The sequence below is a fragment of the Lagopus leucura genome, unplaced genomic scaffold (assembly GCF_019238085.1).
Source record: "Lagopus leucura isolate 7727_CA_CO unplaced genomic scaffold, USGS_WTPT01 Super-Scaffold_760, whole genome shotgun sequence".
Lineage (NCBI taxonomy): Eukaryota > Metazoa > Chordata > Aves > Galliformes > Phasianidae > Lagopus > Lagopus leucura.
This window is the reverse complement of record NW_024962257.1, coordinates 5,495,557-5,515,729: the sequence shown is the minus strand read 5'-3', so window position 1 is coordinate 5,515,729 and position 20,173 is coordinate 5,495,557. Positions and strand designations below refer to the sequence as shown.

The 20,173-nt window shown below is 44.9% G+C and overlaps 1 protein-coding gene across 2 annotated transcripts; it reads right to left on the bottom strand.

Annotated features, from left to right (window-relative positions):
- Positions 1–1,063: 1,063 nt before the first annotated feature.
- On the bottom strand, positions 1,064–10,076 carry C1QTNF8 (C1q and TNF related 8). 2 transcript variants are annotated; one of them, XM_042864414.1, is made up of 3 exons: positions 9,807–10,076; positions 3,438–3,672; positions 1,064–2,785 (listed from the first exon to the last, which is right to left on the bottom strand). In XM_042864414.1, exons 2-3 carry the CDS (start codon positions 3,661–3,663, stop codon positions 2,238–2,240), a joined length of 774 nt encoding a protein of 257 aa, XP_042720348.1. In that variant the 5' UTR covers positions 3,664–3,672; positions 9,807–10,076; the 3' UTR covers positions 1,064–2,237. The 2 variants fall into 2 exon arrangements, with proteins under 2 accessions (XP_042720348.1, XP_042720347.1); XM_042864413.1 differs by lacking the exon at positions 9,807–10,076 and adding an exon at positions 7,974–8,056.
- Positions 10,077–20,173: the final 10,097 nt, after the last annotated feature.

Here is a 20,173-nt window from a genome sequence, read left to right as displayed (position 1 = left end):
GTCAAGGGCATTTTGAATGTGTCCTATCAGAGCTTCTCTGAGTGTTATGGAGAGGCACATGTACAGAGATACTGATATATGGATTTTTTTTGCTTCCTTCCTGGTAGAAAACAACTTTTCCCCAATCAGTGTGCATTGAACGTAAGCGTGCTCCAGGGGTGTTTTTCCCAGTGCTGGATTAGGTGCTGTCAATAACTCCAGTTGGTTGTGACATTTTAAGAAGGCTGGATTTTTATTTATTTATTTCTTTTTAATTAAAGTCAGCACAGCAAACAGTGGATGGGGTGCACTGGAGGTGCACAGAGCCACTCGATGTGCAGGGAATGTTAGACAGCCCTGTTGGGTAGTTTCTGCAGCTGCAAAGTCGAGGAGGGGAGTGGTGCAGGAGGAGGGACAAAGGGGGAAAGGTGGCAATGACTGGGGGGAAAGCAAATGCCTTCACTGAGTGCAGTAGGAAGGTTTCTGCTGGCACGTGTTTGCTCAGGGCTGGCACCTCTCTGTCAGTGCTCTCAGCACTAAATGGCGTGCTGCAAACAAGCAATGCAACCATTAGGGCTTTTACCATCACCCTAATGGAAGCTGCTGATTAGGAAGCTTTTTTGGAAGGAGTAGGGGGAGGAAAAAAAGACGAGAGGCTGTCTGTGGCAGCTGGGATGCCTGACAAGAGGGCATGGGGGGTCTGCATGAGACACCCTTGGGAGAGATTTTAAAGCCCTGCAACTTTCCCACTTTTCCTGCTAAGGGTTGAGCAGGCTGTGCTGGAGGTGGGAGCAGATGTGATCTTTCAAGGCTGACAAACCATTTTTCATCGCGCATTTACTTGCAGATATGCTACTTAAAAATTTCTATCTTTGCTAAAACTGAGACCTCAGAAAAATTTGGTATTCATTTAACTTCTGCATCCTGATACTCAGCTGGGAGCACCTTCTGACCAGCCAAGGAGAATTGGTTTCAGTCTAGTTTCTGGAATCCTTTGGTGCTTAAGTGAAAGTGCAGAACTGGACATTCAGTTGGTGCTTTTAGCCCTGTGCTGTGAAAAGCATATGGAAATAAACAAAACCAGTGCACTCAAAGCAATCTGTTTATTTCAGCTACTTTTCTGAACAGGTGTGGGTAGGTGAGGCACAGCAGTGAAGCAATTTGTCTTCATGTATCCTAAATACAAACGACTCAAGGTGCAAACAGGAGGGGGTGGGCATGGAGGAACCAGAGGAAAATGAGGTTTCTTGCTGCTGCATGCACCTCTCTATTTTGACGTGAGACCAAATTCCCTGTAATATCACTGCTGGCAGTGAAGCACCTTTCTTTCTCCTGCTTTTCTCTTCCAGTTACCAGAGGTGAGAGTGCTGGAAGACAGTAATTAATGCCATGCTCATGTCTTGAAGACTCCAGCTTGGCAGTGAGCACTCACAAATAGGATCCTAGGCAGTGCCCACTGTTTTCCTTAGAAATGGAAATGCTCATGGTACCCTGGTGTTATGCAGGAAGTTTTGCTAGCAATACAGCAGTCTAGCAAAGTTGTGGCATCTGGCTGCATCTGTACTTAAAACTATGCTTTTGGGAAAGTTTTCTGGGTCAGTATGCTGCTCTTTATGTAATTCTAGCATTTTGCTCTCAGAATGTATTACTGTATGAAATGGAACAGAAATGTAACTCAAGGTAATTGTATTGTGCAAAATACAAACACGGTGTGTTCTTGCCCACCTGAGTGGAGCAGGCCTGGTGTGGGTGCTGGCAGAAAGGGGGCTTTGTTAGCAATACTGTGCACTGTTAAGCATGGTAGATATGTTCCTTAATTAGCACCTGGACAACAGGTATTTGATGACCCATCAAAACATCTTTTTGGGCTAGTCAGTCCAAATGCCTTCCAGTCGATACAATCCCGTCTTTTCTAAGGAAAAGCAGAGATTAATTTTGTTGCTACCAACTTGGAGACTCTTCAGGGATGTTCTTGGGGATCCGTATGGGGCTGCAGAACTGGGACATTCTGTGCTTTGTTTCCAGTGCAGGCTAAGGGTTAAAGCCTTTACTGGTCATAGCTTGGAGCACCTTGAAGCCCCATCACCTCCGTTCACAGGTGTTCCTGGCATGGACATAAAGCCACCAGGAGGCTGCCTCCTGCAGTCCTTCCAAGCAGAGCTGGATGTGCATTTCTAAAAGGAAAGAAACTAATGAATGCATCAGAGAAACCCCTACCAAAAGCTCTGAAGCTTTTGAAGCCTGAAGCTGAGGAATAACTACTCTACAGCTGGCTTGATTAAATGGCCATTGAAGATGATGTAAACATCAGACTCCTCACTATAGATGGCGTTTTCTCTCTCCCGCTTAAACATCCTCACCCAGACCTCGTCTCCCTCCTGCAGGTCCAGCATCAGGCTCTGGCTCTGCATGATGCTCCGGTCGCTGGGCTGGGCATAGAGGATCACCATCTCCTCTTCGTTCTTCATCAGGTGCAGATAGGTCTCCTTGAAGTTCCAAGTGTGGACATTGAGGCTGAAGTAGTAGATTCCTGGCACGTAGCAGAAGAACTTCCCTGAGAACATGTTGAAATGCTTGTAGAGGTTCACAAACTCGGTGTCGAAAATGACGTGCTGGAAGTAGTCTGAGCTATGCAAGGGCTTTCTGCGACCCACTGAGAAGGCAGCATAGAGCTGCTTGCATGAATGGCCTTGGGGGCCAGGCTGGCCTTTCTGGCCCTTTCGTCCATTGAAACCACGTAGCCCTCTCTCTCCTTCCTTCCCAGCTGCTCCAGGGTACCCTTTTTCTCCCATTTCCCCCTTCTCACCTGCAAATATAAAACAGAAGATGCCAGACACCATCAGCCTCTTTATTCTCAGAAGCATGCCAGGTGAAAGCTTGGTCTTCCTGAGTTCACAGTGCTGATGCACAAAATATTGAAGTAGTGAAACTCCATTACCTGACCAGATTGCTTACACAGATCCAGCTGAATGCACAGCCCCTCCATGCACAGCTTAGATCAACAAAGGTTTGGCTAAAGATTTGGCTTAAGTCTGATTTGGGCCTTGGAGAGGCTTTGTCTGGTCTGCATGTCTCTATGCATAGCACTCCCTGACATATCTCCTATATTATGTGTTTAATTATTAAGGTCTTACTTTGTAAGACAAAGCATATGAAATGGAAAAAGTGAGTGAGAATTTCTAATTGTTCTTCATTTCTTATTCTGAGGAACAATTTTTTGGATGACATTTGTATCTGTTTTTTAGTACGATGTAACTTGAGTTCTCACTGACTCCATTTTCTGATGGATTAGAGCTTATTGCCACTTCTTATTTGTGCGCACACAGCCTGTGCCGTGACACCCCTTGGGTAAATAAATCAGATGAGTTTCGTGGTGTAGGAAAGAGCACAATCTGCCAGATGAAGATGTGCAAGCAAGATGGAGGAAGGATGTTATGGCCTTGGTCACCTCTACCCACCTTTGAGGATGGTGATGTCTATGGTTGGCTGCACTTTGGGTACCGAGGAAGCAGGATCACTGCTCATCCTCGTGTATCGTGAGGAGACGATGGAGACGGGCTGCTCTGAGGGTCCGCAGCATCGCACACACGACAGGCGCCGTGGCTCCCGCCTCGGCAGGTCCTGCACTGCCATGGAGCTGGGGATGGACACCAGGAGCAGGAGGAACACAGCGCTCATCTTCATCTGAGACAGCTGGAGCGGGCAAAGAACAAACGATTAACATGGTGATTCGGATCAGAGCAGCTGATGGGCCATCTGCTAATGTTGCCGCAAGGTGTTTTTCTGATTAATTATTAGCTTATCTTGTAGTGGCACTAGGAGACTCCAGGTAGGAAGGGTTCCCCACAGCGTACTGTTTACAAGCAACGGAAAAGGCAATCCTCATTATGCATTACTTATGGTTGAAAAATCTTTCAAGAGACTACACATAAAAGCAGGAAAGAAAAAAGCATTTTGAGATTAGAAGTGAAGGCTGTGGTCCTTAAAGGTGTAGCAAGCACTTGCTCACGGTGCTGTTGCTGTCTGGCTGAGGTTGGAACTGCCCTTGCAGGAGGTTCTGGGTAAAAAGTGGCTCTCAGTAACTGTTTCATGTTTTGCTGTCCCGAAAAAATGAAAAATCAGATGCAGAGAATGAAACTTCATAGGAATGTCTGACCAATTTTTTTTTTTTTTTTTTATTTTTTTTATTTTTTAAGGACAGCGCTGGTGGAAAAATGAACTTAAAAAGTAAAAGCATTTCTCTTTTTAGATGGTTTCTTAACCTTTTGCTGGTAATCTTTCTGCCATGACCTTGCCAAGTGGTTTGTGGCTTTGACTGTGTCCATTTGCTTTTCTTAGCATAATTCCTCTGTATGTTTCCTATTTTTATTTTCCAGTGTGCAGAACAGAGAGTCAAATATCTGCAGCAGGCATGGACCAAACTGGGGCTGGTTTTCCACAAACAGTAGGGTGAGAACATCTACTGCTTTTTCAGCTGATATTGGCAAGCCCCAAAAACGTTTCTGGTGGTGACTGGTGAGTGAGTTTTTGTTTTGAGCGCCCCTCTACCCTCCATCTAAGGAGGGAATGGAGATGGTGGCAGGCAAGTGCCTCCTCATACCATGCGTAATTAGTGTCATTCTGCTCATTGTGGCGGTGTTTCATAGTAGACAGGATTTGAAATTATGCCTTTTTGGACCTTATCCAAAGTCCAATTAGTGAGATGGACTCTTGCTGACCTCAGGCTGGGAACAGCTAGAAGAGCTCCTCTTCTACCAGCTCTAATTCCTGGAATAGGTGGGGATGGCAGTGCCTAGAAATCCTTGCTTTCAGAAATGGAAAAATGAGCATTTTGCAGAGGGAGAGAAGGTATTTACCCATGAGTTACACAAAGGCTTCACTGGGTACGCCATGGATTAGTCAAGAAAGTATGGGAAAAGAAGAAAAAAGATTAGTTTGGAGCAAGGTACTTGGATTGTATAGTCATTGTTGGGAGACGTTTTCTTCCAGTTCTTACCTGCCCCAAAAGAGCTGTCATTCACACCTTTTATTACTTGGTGTAATCCAGCTCCCTGGAAACTAGATGAATACTTATTAGCAGCGATATAATAACTTTGCTCCTGACAGCAGTGAAAGTTCTTTCATCAAACCTGTCATAACTTGAAATGATCTTTCTAGTTGTAATTGTACCTTATTCTAGGTACAAGTCTGAGGGATTAATGTTCCTCTATATCAGTGTTCAGGGCCTGAATTCTCATTTTCATTAAGTCCTTTTTAATTTTCATTCAGTCCTTAAGCCGTCTTTGTGCTGCCAACCAGGACCAGAAATGCAATGCGCGCCTAAATGGACAGCATATCATAAATAAGCAGCCTGTACGTGACCAGAACAAAAAGCTTGAACTACAGAGAGTGTTTGGGGTCCAAGTAATGTTTCTGGGGTCTCCTTTGCAGTGATTAAAGCTTGTGCATACATATATGTATATATGTAATGGTCTAAGGAAGACCACATATTCACTCAGAGACCCAGACAACTGGGGCCAACATATCCTCCATGGGACTAAAAGCTATTTAGTCCTTGGGACTGTAGATAGTCAATACCCTGGGGATAAATTCTAAGGCATTTGATTACATTAGCTGAACATTAAAATTGGAGGACATAATTGCTCATAATACCTTCATGAAGGAGAAAGAGCATTCATTAAGAGGGGCATTCATAATGGGTGGCAGGCAAAGGCTTCATAAATATGAAGAAATTACTTCTACGTTTTTATAGGCCATTATTCTCTTTAAGATGAATGTTGTTCCTATTTTTAGACGTGGCTCAAGGAAGAGAAGTCGGGGTGAAAAATCAGTGTTCAGGTTATGCACCTTTTACACTACTATAATCCAAGCACCCATTGAGGAAATTGTGTCCGTTTGCATGATTCATGAAGAGCAATTACTCAAGTTATTGGCGAGAAATTGCATTTGGAAAATGAAGCCAACCAGGCACAAATCCAGTCAATTCAGGGCATCCTGATCTGACACCCAGGCATCGCACACATTTTCCTTCATGGTTTCATATTCCCAAGCAGCTCAATCTTCTGGAAGTGGTCGGATGTGCATTTGGGGCCAACCTAATTTTTCTGTGTGTGCATGTATGTGTCACTGTCCTCCCTACTGAATACAGAAACGTGTACTTGGTTGCAAAGTATTTGATTAGTTGAAGCTTTGGTGATGTATGCAAATAAACAGTTTCAGTTTTACAGTTTGCTTGTAACAGTCAGGGAAGGAGAGGAGAAGTAAAACAGGAATGAAGTGGAGAGAGGGGAGTCTGAGAAGACTGAAAGAGGAATCCAGTGGTATGGTGTTCAGGTTGAAAGGCATCCAACTTTAAACCAGAGGAATGCAGTGTGCAACAGGAAAGGAAATAAACTACTAAGGATTTCCATATAACAAGACCATGTCAATCTGAAGAAAAGAAATGATTTGGGCAAAATTTTGGAGGAGAAGCTTTTTGTCAAATGTGGTGATGGTAGATTTGACGTTTATCCCTTGCAGGAGGCAGTGAGCAAGGAGCTCAGCACTGCTCTGCTCCAGGGAAAAATCTTCTGCTGGCTTTGGAAACTTTGGGGTCTGTAAATGTTTCACCTGGACAGAAGAGGAGGTTCTCAGCCTTTCCTTTCCCAAAACCATTTCTCCACTTCAGCTTCTTTGGCTCTACTTTGAGCTTGAATTCATACTGTAACAGTTGATAGATAAATGAGTGAAACGTTTCCGTTGCAAATCTTGTGGCGACATTCAGAAAAATGTGAATTATTTGGATGTTTCCTGTGCTTCCTGCAGAATGCTTGGGGAGTAGGAAGCTCGTTGTGAGGCCAGGCATTCAGCTGGTTCAGGTGTAACACATAATGCTAAGATAAATGAGCTTACTCTCCCCAAAATGCTTCCAAACCTCCCCATGCCATAGCTACAGAACACCACACAACCAGCAGCTCCAGGCCAGAACTGACCAAGATACGAAGGAAGAAGAAATTCTCTCTACATTAAATGGGTGTAGCAGTATTTAGCAATATTTTGGCAAATAATGAAGATTTAGGAATCGTGAAATGAGACATTGAAATCTGACAAAAGCAGTTAATTTCATGGCATTTTCACGCTGACAGTGGCCGATGGTTGGTTGAGTTCATCATAGTGTTAGAATATATACTGCTGTTGGAGGGCTGTTTGAATGTACTAGAGGGTTTCTTTGCCTGGAACTACACTTTAGATAAGGTTAATAAGACTGTCTTTTTTGTTTTTGTTCTTCTCTGAATTTGAGAAGATGGGCCAGTTTACAGTAAAAAATATAAACCAATGGGCATTTTATCTATGTCTCAAAACTACTGGTTTTCCTGCAACACCTGTAATTCCTGATGCCTCCCTGCTGAAAAAAGCAAATTTATTCCAGAACTTTAGGGATGCCACAAACATTTGTGAGGGAAGGACAAAAAACATTTGTTTCTATTCTGGGAGTTAAATGAGGTGATGTTTTCTACCTGTACGCAACTTATTTAAATATATTTGCTTGGCACTGAGAGCACCTTGATTGATTTCTTGGTTCATGATTGAGTTTAATCTTGCAGCTCAAAGTAGTAGCTTACGTATGAGATGCATTTGCTCATGCAAAGCTTTTTAATGACACTGTATTCCTGAAGAATTTTAACACTTCCATATAAAGCACCACATCTGGGCAAAAACAAGGGCAAAAAAAAATCCCATAATAACTGCAAAAATAGCTTACTTGCTCTGTACATGGAGAAAAACAAAAGGAAACAAAGCAAATTCATCTGGGGGCTGAACAAAAGCGAACTCCCCCATATTAGCAATGTGGGGTCAGCAGAGTACAAACCATGATGGGTTGCCTTCAGCTCTGCAAGCAGCTCCTATGGGATCTGCTGGGCTTCTCCTATCACAGGCTAGCGGTACAGATCTGCGTTGACCCGCTATAGGGCCCTGCTTTCACTGGCAGGAGTGTGGGTATGTTATGTCCTTACCTTGCAGGGGCACTTGGAATTAAATCCCAGCCATCGCTGTGCTGAGCTCATGCACTGCAAGCAGGAAGAGTTCATGAGGCAGAAATCATTCTTGGATCTTGGAGTTGTGCTTTAAATTTTTGCTAACGTTTTACTTCCTGTTATTGCTATGGCTTCACTTGGAAAAGCAATCTATGACTGTCTTTGCTCTGAATTCACTGTACACAGGACAACACCAGCCACTGCCCATTTTAATTAGTGATAAATGTGAGCCAAAAAAACCATGAGGGCGGTTAAGATTAAAACCCTGCTTGTGCTGCAGGGATGGGAAACACATGGATGTGTCAGCTTCGGACCTTGGCACTATTCCAGAGACAGAAATCATTCAGCTTCTGCTTTTTTACCTTTTGTCTCCTTGCATACCCTGAGCTCCTTGTTGCTCCAGCCTTCCTAGCATTGCTAAGAAGCAGGAAACAAAGCAGTGCTGAGGCCGCTCCTGTCTGGATGCTGGAGTTCCTCTTGGAAACTATTTGTTTGAGATTTTTTGTTTTTTGCTTTTCCCCAGGAGGATCTAAAATTTTTTTCATGAGTCCAAAACTATGGAGGAGAGTCAGTGCTGAGCATGGGGCAGTTCTGCTCCAATTCAGTGCTGCAGAGGTGCCCCTCAAACTGCACATCAGCAGCCCGTGTTCAGCCATGGAGCGACTTCAAGTCTTGCAGATGAGAATATTTGGATCCTGAAGAGCAGCATGGTTTAAAAGTTTCCACTGGTTTGCAGATGACCTTGTTAACACCCTCTTGTCTGCAGTGTTTATACATTGCTCTGGGGTGAAGAAGGGTTGGAAGCAATGCTGGGGACATCTCGAGCCTTGTGAGCTGGCTGGGAATGGAGGCACAGCCAGGATCTGGCCACCGAGAGGCCCAGGAATGTTATCGTATCCACAGTTTGCAATGGCTGCTGGGATGCTGGTCAGTTTCTAGATTTTCTGGGTAGCTCTGTTTTTGGATGAATTTTGGTGTACGGATGAAGTCCCTGATACCCCTGCCCAGGGATTGGATCAATCCCAATGATGTGCAGCAGCATCCCTGCAAGACGACCATGATGCCACATGCACATCCCACCCATGTGCATAGGAAGAGGTGAGGATCCCAAGCAAAGCCCTTCTCCTGTTGCTGCACGCACCCAGGCCCAGGGACTTCCATGGATTTAACATAGGTGCCCTGCAAAGCGCCCTGTGGGAAGAAGGTGTGCCTGTGTGGAAATGGATGGGTACACATGGGCACCAGCATCTTCACACTACAGGCAGCTATTGCACATCACAACGAGGCAGCAAAAGGATTTTTTCTGGCTCCTAAACAAACACCCATCCCAATGCAAGCCTAGACAGTGATTCAAGCCCATGCTGCCGCCACACCAGCCCACTTGCAGTGAAATCATTCGCAGGGCAGCTTCTCCCGTGGAGCAAAGAGCACTGGTGAGGTGAATGGCACCAAGAATCCTTCACCTATCATAGCTGAAAGGCACATTCTTGGGCATGGTTTTGCTCCATCCTGCCCCAGCTGCAGCCCCATCCTGAGCACAACCAGACCATGTGCTGCTCAGTGGTGCTGCAGCTGAGGGTGGGTGTGGAAGCAAGCAACATTAGCAGAAACAAACTGCAGCTGGTGCAGCAGTAACCTGACCTTGTGCTTCTTTCTCCCGCTGTGGTGAAGCAAAAGAGAGGAAGCAGTGTGGGCAGAGACCACCTTTTGCTATGACTCACCCCACGCAACCTGCTTCTGCAGGGTGGGAATGCTTTGTTCCCCATAGCAATAGTATTTTTCTCCCAACTTATTCAGACCCGTTTAACTTACCTTGTGACTCAAAACCCTGTCTCTTACTTTCCTTGCTGTTGCTTAGCAGAATGCATAATATGAAAGCTGCCGTTCATTCAGGTTCTTCAGTCCTAAGCAGCTGCTGCAGCTTCCTAGCTGGAGTCCAAATGAAACACTGAAAGTTCGTCCTGCTCCTTATGAAATCCAGCAGTGAGGTTGTTTGCAAAAGCTATTTTTTTTTTCTTGGTTCTTTGCTTGCATCAACTTGTGCTGAGTTTCTGTGCTTTTGTCCTACTATGGTTTCCCTACAATGCTCAGCCAGTCTGTCTGCTTGCACAGTGCCTCACACAATGATGGAAATGAAAACCAAAAAAGTTTGTGAATAAGGGGAAAAAAAAAAAAAAAAGAAAAAAAAGAAAAAAAAAACCACAGACCCAAAACCACATTCAATGTTCCAGCCAAAGGAGAAAGTGCTGGGATCACATGGAAATAATTTTTCTTTGGGAGATTTCAGCATCATTTTGGGCAGTAGAAAGGAGAATGAAAAATAGACAGTGAAAGCTCAGGTTTTTATGCAGCTCTTTTCCAGAGAAGCAGATTTAGGGATCATCTCAAGAAGGTGATGTGTGGCAGCAGCACCTTCCCAGTGCAAAAGTATGCTGGTTTCCCTCCCTTTCTTAAAGGTCTGGGGGATAAAGCCTGATGCTAAACCACCCGTGCTGGAATGCAACGAGTGCCAGCATCCTAGGAATGAGAAAGGAAGGAAAGCTAGCACACATTTGTGGCTTTATTTAAAGCCAGAAAAAAATGTGAGTGCAAAAAATAATGCAAGCTCCACCATCATTCCCGCACTAAAGCTTCAGAAGAAAAGTAGCACCTTTGATCACTCTGTGAACATCAGGAGAGAAAAGGTGTATTTTGTTCTCTCTCAGTACCCTTCCCTGCTTCAGGTCACAGCTCAGTGCTTTAAATATCCCCCCTCCCCCCCCCCACCCCCGCAGTCCTGGCCAGACTGCAACACTTGGACCCCTCTCACCGTGAAGGCTTTACCCTACACACTGACCAGCTTATGCTTCTTTTTGGCACATTGCCTTTCCCCAGTAGCTCAGAGCTGTGGTCAGAGGCAGGGAAACAGACATGCTGGAAAAGGGGTTTTGGACATCCTTGCAGAATTATTATTTTTTGTAAAGGCAATGATAACATTTAAAGATGTAGGGTGGATCTGGATTATGTAATGGAGAACAGAAATTGTTTGCAGATGACTTATGTCGGGAATGTTTTCATATCGGCGGTGGGAGATAAAACTAACAGGTGATTAAAACAGACTGCAACACGAGTTTTCTTTTAATTCACAAATCTGCATCCAGAGAGACAACGAGGAGGACCAAAGGTTGCTGAGGGGAGAGGGCTGACACTGTACTGCGGGGAAGAGTTACACACTAGCGCCGTGCTCAGAGGCTTCATCAGAGAAATAACTGAGGTTTGCTGCTGTCCCAATGTGAACCCAAGCAGTGTCCAGCTCTCCATGAGTCACCTCCAGTGCTGAGCTGCTCCAGCCCTCTTGGAGCACCTCCTGCTCTTGTCCTTCTCTGTCCCCATTCCCATCTCCATCCCATCCCTGTCCTCATTCACTTCCCCAGCTCCATCCCTGTCCTCAGCTCCATCCCCGTCCCTGTTGCCATCAACTCCATCCCTATCACCATCCCTCCCTGCAGGAGCAGGCTGTGCCCAGCACAATCCAATGGGGAATGGTCACACAGAGGGGAGCACGCGGCTGCAGCCTTTCAAAAGCAGCCAGGGAAAGAAAACTCTTACTCACTCGTTTTTAGGAGGGACCTTAAAGAACCTCTAAGAAAAGAAATAACTTTGCCCCATGTATGCCAACCAAAAGCTTGCTTTTCTATTTATTTTGTTTGTTATTTTTTCTTGTGGTGAATTGGTAACTGTAGTACAAAGGTTGATTTTCCCTATTTTTCTCATAGTAACAGAGTCTGAAATTAACCCTGGAAGGAACTTGGTTCTCCACTTGGCTGTGTTGGCTCTTCTCGATGCAACCCCTGCAGCCCCCCCACTTCTGGCAGCTGTTGCCGACTTCTCCCTTCTTGCTTGGTCCCACAAAATCATCTGGGCTCCAGAAACAAATATTCTACATTTACATACTGTGTCATTGTAGAAGCACCACATGGCTTATTTGCATGCGTACAAAAATAACTCCTAGATGTCACCCAGCAGAACGAGTGTTTGGGGCTCTGAAAACGACCTTAGCTGGGCAAAAGCTGTACAAAAAACTGTACAAAACCAGCTTATATGAGATATTTTAATTTTCACTCTGAAACTCAGGACAGACATAAACTGTTATGGTAACGGCGTCTGGCATCAGAGCCAGTCTCTCCAGATTAAACAGGTTCTCTGCCTCGTAAAATGACAACCTCCTCTTTCTAAATAGTAATCGTATTCAAGGAAGGAGGATATTTCTGTTTACACACATGATTTATAAAGCTTGGCTTTTGTCCGTGCAGGGAGCAAGGAAACAGAAGTAACCAGTTTTGCAGCAAATTACTAAGAAAGTCAGTGTGAAGGTCAAGGCTCATCGATTCGTCTGCCTGCACCTTGCTAGAGAGCATGGCAAAAAGAGATTAAACCGTACTCAGATAGGAAATGCACATACCCATGGAGAATGTAAGGGTCACAAATGATTGGCTGGCAAAGCCATGCTTTTCTTTGCAGCATTGGCATGCCAAAATGGGTCTGGCCTATAGGAAATTAATTTTTCTTTCTAATTACTTTGTTTGTGGTTAGGGACGTGCACTGAGAACCTTTGTTCCAAGTACCACCTGAATGCTGGAGATGCCTGAGGAGGTGTGCTAGAAGTGCTGCAAGCGGAGGCACATTTTTTTCAATTTTTCTATATAATGGCTCAAGTTCTTGACTTGTCTCCAGCTCCCTAAATAAGAAGGCATGTTTTGTATGGATTTTTCCATAGCACTGAACTTGGTGAGAGGGACATCTGTTTGCTTTCTCTCCTCCCTCCCAAGGCTGGGGCTCTGTGCCATGACAACGTCTGCATCACGTGGCAGACACACACAGCTGATTCCTATGGAAACATTAAATATTAAACTCAGGTTCCTCCCAGCATTCTGCTTGGGGGGTGATGCTGGAACACAGCAGCCCTCTGGCACTCCTGAAATGTGTTCAGCACTGCATGGGGGGAGCAGCAGGCTGTGTGCAGGGCTGGGATTAATGCCTCCACTGTGCCAAACTCCAACAGCAAGTGGAAAAAGTGAAGAGCAGCTCTGTGTGCACTGCCATGTCAGCCAGAGAAGAGTTCTCAGAGCTTCTAATATAGTAGTAATCCCCAACTGACAATAGGATTTAATAGGATAAAGTACATATGTATGTGTGCATGAATGCGTGGTGCTTTTAAGCGGCCAATTGCACAAAGCCAAAAATAATTATGAGTAAATTGGAGCTTAAACATCAGCGTGTGAATGATAATTGGGGACTGCTTAAGAACAAGTTGCTGAATAGTCTGAAAGCAGTGATTTCACAACAGAGGGAGAAAATATTTACAGGCAGAGCCTGCTTCTGAGAGGAACTGAAAGCTTTGTGCATGAGAAGAAATTACAATTAGAAAAGGTGTCAGGGGGACATGGGAGGCTTTCCCTGCTCTCATAGAGCAGTGTTTGCCAATGGGAAGCTGGAGGCATGCTGTTTAATTAGCCTTACACGAGACTGCCCAAGCACCAGCACTGCTGATGGTCTCTAATGAAGAGCTAATGGAGGGCAGCGAGACCAGCCAACAGGGAAGGAACCCACAGACACCATTGCTGGCCTTGGTTTGAGTTTACTCAGTTCTGGTACACAGTCTTCAGCCAAACACCACTCGCAGCCTTTTAATTAACAAATGAAAGTGATGCTAAGCGGGGCTGACATGGCAAGGCTGGAAGCAGGCCTGCAGTGCACTGTCCAAGCTCAGTGGTAACGAGGTGCAGCCTAACGAGGGCTGGTCACCGTGAACTGGGTCTTGCTGGGAAGCTGCTGCATATCCAAGCAACACTTAAAATTCACTACAGCCGCTCCAAGCTGCAACATTGATCATTAAAGCTCATCTGCAAGCTGTCAGACTTGTAGGTGCTTCAGGCCCTGTTCTGAAGTCTGACTGAGGAAATCCTGAAAGATTTGAATCTCAATTTTGAGTTAAGCCTTTGTTAAATAGAAATGGAACTTTGCAGTGGTCATAAATAACATATCCATCTTCCCTTGCACCAGTCTTCCTGTTGCATAAAGAGCAGCTTTGTTTGGCTGAATGACCTCTGAGACGGGACTTAGGGCAAAAATTCATTTCAGTCAATAGGTTTGGTATGATTAGCATTAGCTGATCTTCTAGGATTTAGGTGTGTGTTGGGAATGCTGCTCAACCCTCGGGGCTGCCCCTTGGGGACACCAGCAAAGCTTTTGCAACAGCTCTCACAGCTTCTGCCCAATGGTGGGAAGCCTTTCTTCAGATCTGTGCACACACCATGGAACTTCTACACCATGTAACAAGAAAAGCGGCACACATTGTTTTGTGAAATTTCTCCTCAAGCTCATTTTTTACAGTAAAATTAGGCAATGAGCCCTGATCTTATTAAGACACTCCACCTCCCACCCTGCTTGGACTCTTGGCATTAAACTCAATCTGTTTTCTGGAAGGCGGGGGGTTTATCACTGTGTGCAGAATACCACCCCTGGCAGCACCACAAGCTGTTCCACCCCACTTTCAGAGGCAGTTAAGGAAACTGGGTGAGCAAATGAAGTGTGCAGGTAGAGATGTGTTATTTAATGACCCAGACTGGTGACAGATCCAAACACAAATACTCAGGACCAGGGGAGAGTCCCTGATGTAGCACCAGTGTTCAGTGTTCAGATAGGTTTGTCACACTGACTGTATTTGTACAGAAACCAAAATGAGCAGAGAAGGGAAATATTTCTCTTTGTTGTTTTGTGTCCAGAACAAAAGAGAGTTTTGATTTTTCACTTTAATTTCCCTTCCAGTTTTTAGATTACTTGTAATTATATGGTGCCAAGCAAATAAATGGTGCTCTACCTTTTTGTAAATGACTTGGAAGTTTGCTTTAATCCCTTGGTAGGGTTCACCCGGTATGTCATTCATCACACCACCGCTCTGCGTTCCAGCAACTGGGCTCATTTAATTTGCTAGGCTGAATGAAATAGCTTTACCATGCCTACTTATATGGAAGTAATGATGGGTAGAGCCCCATAGCACATAATAATTGCTATTTTCCACAGAGCTTGTGTGCATGTCCTCAGGATAATCTTTAAGAAGTTAAAACTCCAGAGACTGAGACAGGCTGTGGACAACAGAGTGGAAATGATGGAACAGTGTTTTCTTCCTGGATTTGTTTTGGAATCGCTACTTTTCACCTTTAAAATGGTGTTTACTTGTTGGCTTGCTGGGCTGTGCTACTCTCTCCCACACAGGATGAGAGCATCCACTGGTCCTCAGAATGTCTGTGCTCAATTTGTGTAGAATTTGGTGCATTTTGAATTTCTGATGGCAGGAGCAGAAGCAGTGAGGAGAAGCCGGCTGAGATATCCATGAACTAAAATGGTCCCTTCTATTCCTCTGAGAGTAGTTTTTCATTTCTTGTGTTGAGGTATTTTGCTATTAATATTTAAAGGACGCACAGACTGTGAGTTTTGTAAGAACTGTCATTTAAAAGTGGGAACAAAAAATGTACATCTGGGTGAAGAAATCAGAAATTAGGTCATTAGATAGTTAAATTAAAAAATTTAAAACGTGCCTTATGAACAGCTTTCATCCTAAAGTTTTGCTCATTTCCACTTCTGAGTTGCTGTAAACACCAAGAAGAAAGTCCTTGCTTTGAATATGTTGACACTGAAGGAAACAGCAGAAGAAAAGCCTGCAGAGAGTCAGGGCAGGAGTGTGTGCAGGAAAAGCCTGAGCAAAGCATGATGTCCCCAAGTGTGCTTGTTTCACTGCAGTTACCTTTGCATGCTCCTGCCTCACAGTGAGTGCAGAGCAAAGCATGCAGGCCTGAATTCTCCCTGACATTTGGGTTCATTCTGTCAGCCCTTCCTACCAGCCAAGGCAGGAGCACTTCCACTGATAGCTCGATACACCTCCACAGCCACACTGTTGGTTAAGCCACGAATGCATCAGACAGCAAGGCACATGCTTTTGGTGGCAAGGAGTGGTGATTTCAGTTGGTCCAGTATAATTTAGGAGACTGCTGCTTATTGTGCTGATTTGTGTCTTGTATACACTGAAGAAATTCTGGAGGAATGGGCTCAGATGGGCAGCTCCAGAAACAGCCACACATAGGCATGCTTTGCAGCACAGCACCTTGTATCTATAGCCAGCAACAGCCAAAACATAGCAGAAATGCTAAGTCATGGCTTGAAAGAGTAATTGAGCACCTGGTGGGAAGGCAGGGCCAACCCAGGGGAGCTCAGGTGTATGAGATGTACCTGATTGATTGGAAGGTGGAGAGGAAGCTCTTTCCCAGACCTCATTTAAGTGTTGACAAGGGAGGTGAGAGTATTTTGCTGGAGATCCCTGCGCATCCTGAGGCCTTCTGAAGGTAAGCAGCTTCTTCCCTTTATTTCTGTGGCTGTTGTATTTGAGCAAATTCTTACTTGCTGCAGCCTAGGACCTTGCTACTCTCATGTCATTGCTGTGCTTTCCATTGCATTACACCAAGAGCATCCTTTTTCTGTCTATTTCTAAGCAAAAAGAGGAAGAAGGACGGAATCTAGCAGCAATCCGCAGGAAATCTTGACATTGACACATATCAGAAGTATTTTTAGCATCCGAGTGCACTTTTTCTTGACCACATCATGACACCTGAGACTACTCCTACAGCATCAGTCTGAGGGTAATCATTTTACAACAGCAGAATGAAGGCAGAGAGGTTAAACGATTTCTTCCCATCTGTGCAGCATGGCAGTAGCAGTCCTGGGAATAAATCTTAGGATCTGCCTACACCTCCCTCTGCTGCACTGGGGGCTGTCACCACCAGGTCAAGGACTTGCTGCTACTGCTGACCCTCCTTAGGAGGACAAATTTGCAGTCAAACCTTTGCAATGAAGGCAGGCAATGCATCCTCTCAGTAACAGTGGTATTCCTGGTGCCCTTCCCAGTGTGCCCCACACAGATCCCATCCATCATCAAGTGCCATCTCAACGCTATGCTTCCAAAAGTGGCTGTAGTTTGAGGCTTGGAACAGCTTCCATGCACAATAGAAGCAACTTCAGTGCTATCCAAGGTGTGAGGGGACAGAGAGCATCGAGGACACTTCAAAGTGAAGGTGACACATGTGTGTTCACCACCTGAACCTCTTTTTCCTTGTTCAGAAGGATCTGCACTACTTTTTTTCCAAGTAAAACCTCACTCAAGCAGCACTTTTAGTCTCCACAGTACAAATGCTCAGAGGTCAAATCTGACTGAACTGGGGCCACTTGTACCAGATCTGTTGGGCTAATAGATCTGTTGGGTGTGAGTCTGGGAATTGTTTTTCTAAATGGGCCGGGGCTCAGTGTTGTCAGAATGAAAATCTGTCCAACCTCATATCCACCTCTGCGCTCACCTCCATGAACACAAAAAGCCACCTGAGATATTTGTACCCACATGGCAGGCAGTGAACTGAATAAGCAACTTGTAGAATCAGTTGAATTTTTGGCAAAGAAATGCCTGGAATTGGGGCTCTTTCATTTCCAAAGGCTATCGAGAGAGGCTACTAATAGCTGGGGGACTGAGAATAAGCAAAGCAAAGAGTTTAAATCAGGTGTCTTAATACTGACAAGCTGGTCTTTGAAAGGAAATCAGTCCCACAAGATGTTTATGGGAGTGGCAAGGTTAACATGGAGTCAATGCAACAATTGTAGGGGTTGATTTCATTTTCTCCTTGGCAGTAGCATAAGAGCAAAGCTGCTGACAGCAGTCACCGGTGTTATGGCAGTCTGAAGGCCTCCCATGGTCTGCCTGGGCATTTTAAAATCCTATTGCTGCACAGCCATCACAAATTAAGAGAGCAATTATGGCAAAATGCGTTCGTACTGAACCTACATCATCCATTGTTAAATAAAAATCATGTCTCTCTGTCTTGATTTCACTTTTGGCTACAGACCAAATGCACAGGACAAAGGCAAAGCTGGCCATCCTGCCAGAAAGCAAAGCCTACATCTCTTCTTGCTGACACCTATAATTAAGCTGTGTTCTTGTCTCAGGATGATGAGTGCTGATGGGAAAGAGGAGCAAAGAGGAGAAAGTTCCTGCCAGGAGTATCATGTGGAGCTGAGCCAGAACAGACCCAGGCCATGAGCAGCAATTGCCAACAGATGTTTGCCTGGTCTTAAATTACATTGTCTGCATGCCTAGAAAAGATAGTGTCTTATAAATAACTGTGCTTTGATGCTCATGGCCTTGCATATTCAGGTCCCCCTGTTAGCCATGTATGTGTTAGTCAGAACTAGCTGGAAATGGACTGTGGGTGGAATTTCTTTTGCTGTGTCCAGCAGCAGGGTGTTGTCAGCTCTTTCTGAGAAGTTTTGGAGGATGATGGAAGAGTGACTCATCCTTTCTGTTCTGCACGAGGAAGCCTGGGAAAGCACTGTGCTTCTGGGAAAAAAAAGGTAGGAAGGTTTCAGATGTTGATGTGTTTCAGCAAAACCCCAATTCTCTTGAAAAGCAGACATACTTACCATGAATACCTGAGAGATGCAGGCTGTACAGCAGCACTCCCCCAGCCCCAAGTCCTGGTGAGCCAGCACGGCTTTCTCCTGCCCCAAACTCTTCCCTCACCAGGCTGCAGGGCTCTGCTTCCCTCCCAGGCATGCTGCAGCTCAGCTGAGCACTAATGGAGCTGTCTGCACCTGTAACCAGCTCCTAATGAGCTGCTGCCCATTCCAGACCACAGTGTGTCCTGTCTTTGCCACTGCCCATGAGCAGTGCTTTCTGCATTTTGTACACATTAAAAAACATGTGTCATCTAACATTCCGCGTAGGGAGAAGGGAGAGAGACAGTGCAACTTGCTGATGGACTAACTTGAATCATTCTGCATAGCAATTTAACGTGATGGAAAGCTGCAATTAGCCCTAATTAGGGCAGCCTCATTGCTTCAACGAAGAGCAGATCTGCTGTCAATTCTGTTTTCTTTCCTTTCCGTGACACAGGCATGCAATTCAGCAGCTTAATGCTCCCAGCATGACATCCTCCCCATGTACCACTGAAGAATGGGCACTGAGGATTTATAGTAACGTGCTGCAGTGCCCTGATATGGGGGTGCATTTATTCATTCAGAACAAGAAACCAGAACACAGTTACTGTGGAAGAAGGCTGTGCCCAGGGTGATGTGGTCCCCTGGCAGAGCTGGGGTCAAAACTCCTTCACTTGGTTTAGGGGTAGGAAGCACTTGTACAGGCATTGCAAATTGAGCACCATTCACTGCTATGTGCTCTGAAGAGTCTCTGTGACATTTCTGAGAATGTCTGAAAAGGAGAAAACCAGAAGTTACTACGAAGTGTATCATCTTCTAAATTTTTGTCTCAGTCAATGAACATCGCTGGCCTTCCTGGAAAGAGAATTAGAACCCCTTTCATGTTGTTTTTGTAGTCTGATCCCTTTGCAAATGGTTTTGTTTGCAGATGAGGCATGTAGTTGGTACCTGCCTTAGGATGAATGAGGATTTCTATCCTCTGGCTTGGAATAACAGCCTTGGGATAACAGCTTGGGTTGCCCTGCTCTGTACTCAGGTCAGTCGAGTAAAGTGAATCATTCCCATTTGCGATGCACTGTATTCAATGAGCAGAGATGCTCTCTTCTTGTAATTAAACATAATTTCTTGGTTGCCCTGGAGAATACAGAATCTCACCTCATTAGCGCAGTCAGCCTTTTGCCAACACTGGGAAGAAGTTTTTGGTTTTTTGTATCTCTGTTGCACAGGATGCTGAGTGCAGACCGGTGCCATTTTGGGTCATGCTATTAAGTGAAGAAAATCTCTATTACAGCAGATGGATTCACACCAGTGGATACTTTGAATTCTTCTCCTGAAATCAGTCATCTTTAGGGATTTATACTGCTCTTGTTATGAGAATGTCAAAGCCTCTCCAAATCTCCTTGTATCTGCCCGCGTGCTTAGGACTTGGCTGTGAGCTGGATTCACTCATGCAGGAAATTCTCCCTCCGTTTTCTTCTCATTCTGAAGCAAAAGAAATTGCACACACAAATGTTGAGGCTCTAAAGCAATGCTGCATGCAACTTTCTGGTTCCCTAAAATACTGGTGCATGAGATGAAACCATTTCATCTCAAAACAATCATAATAATAATAAAAATATTCCTTCCAGGATGGAAGAGGAGAGGATATTTCAGTGCCTTCCTTTGCA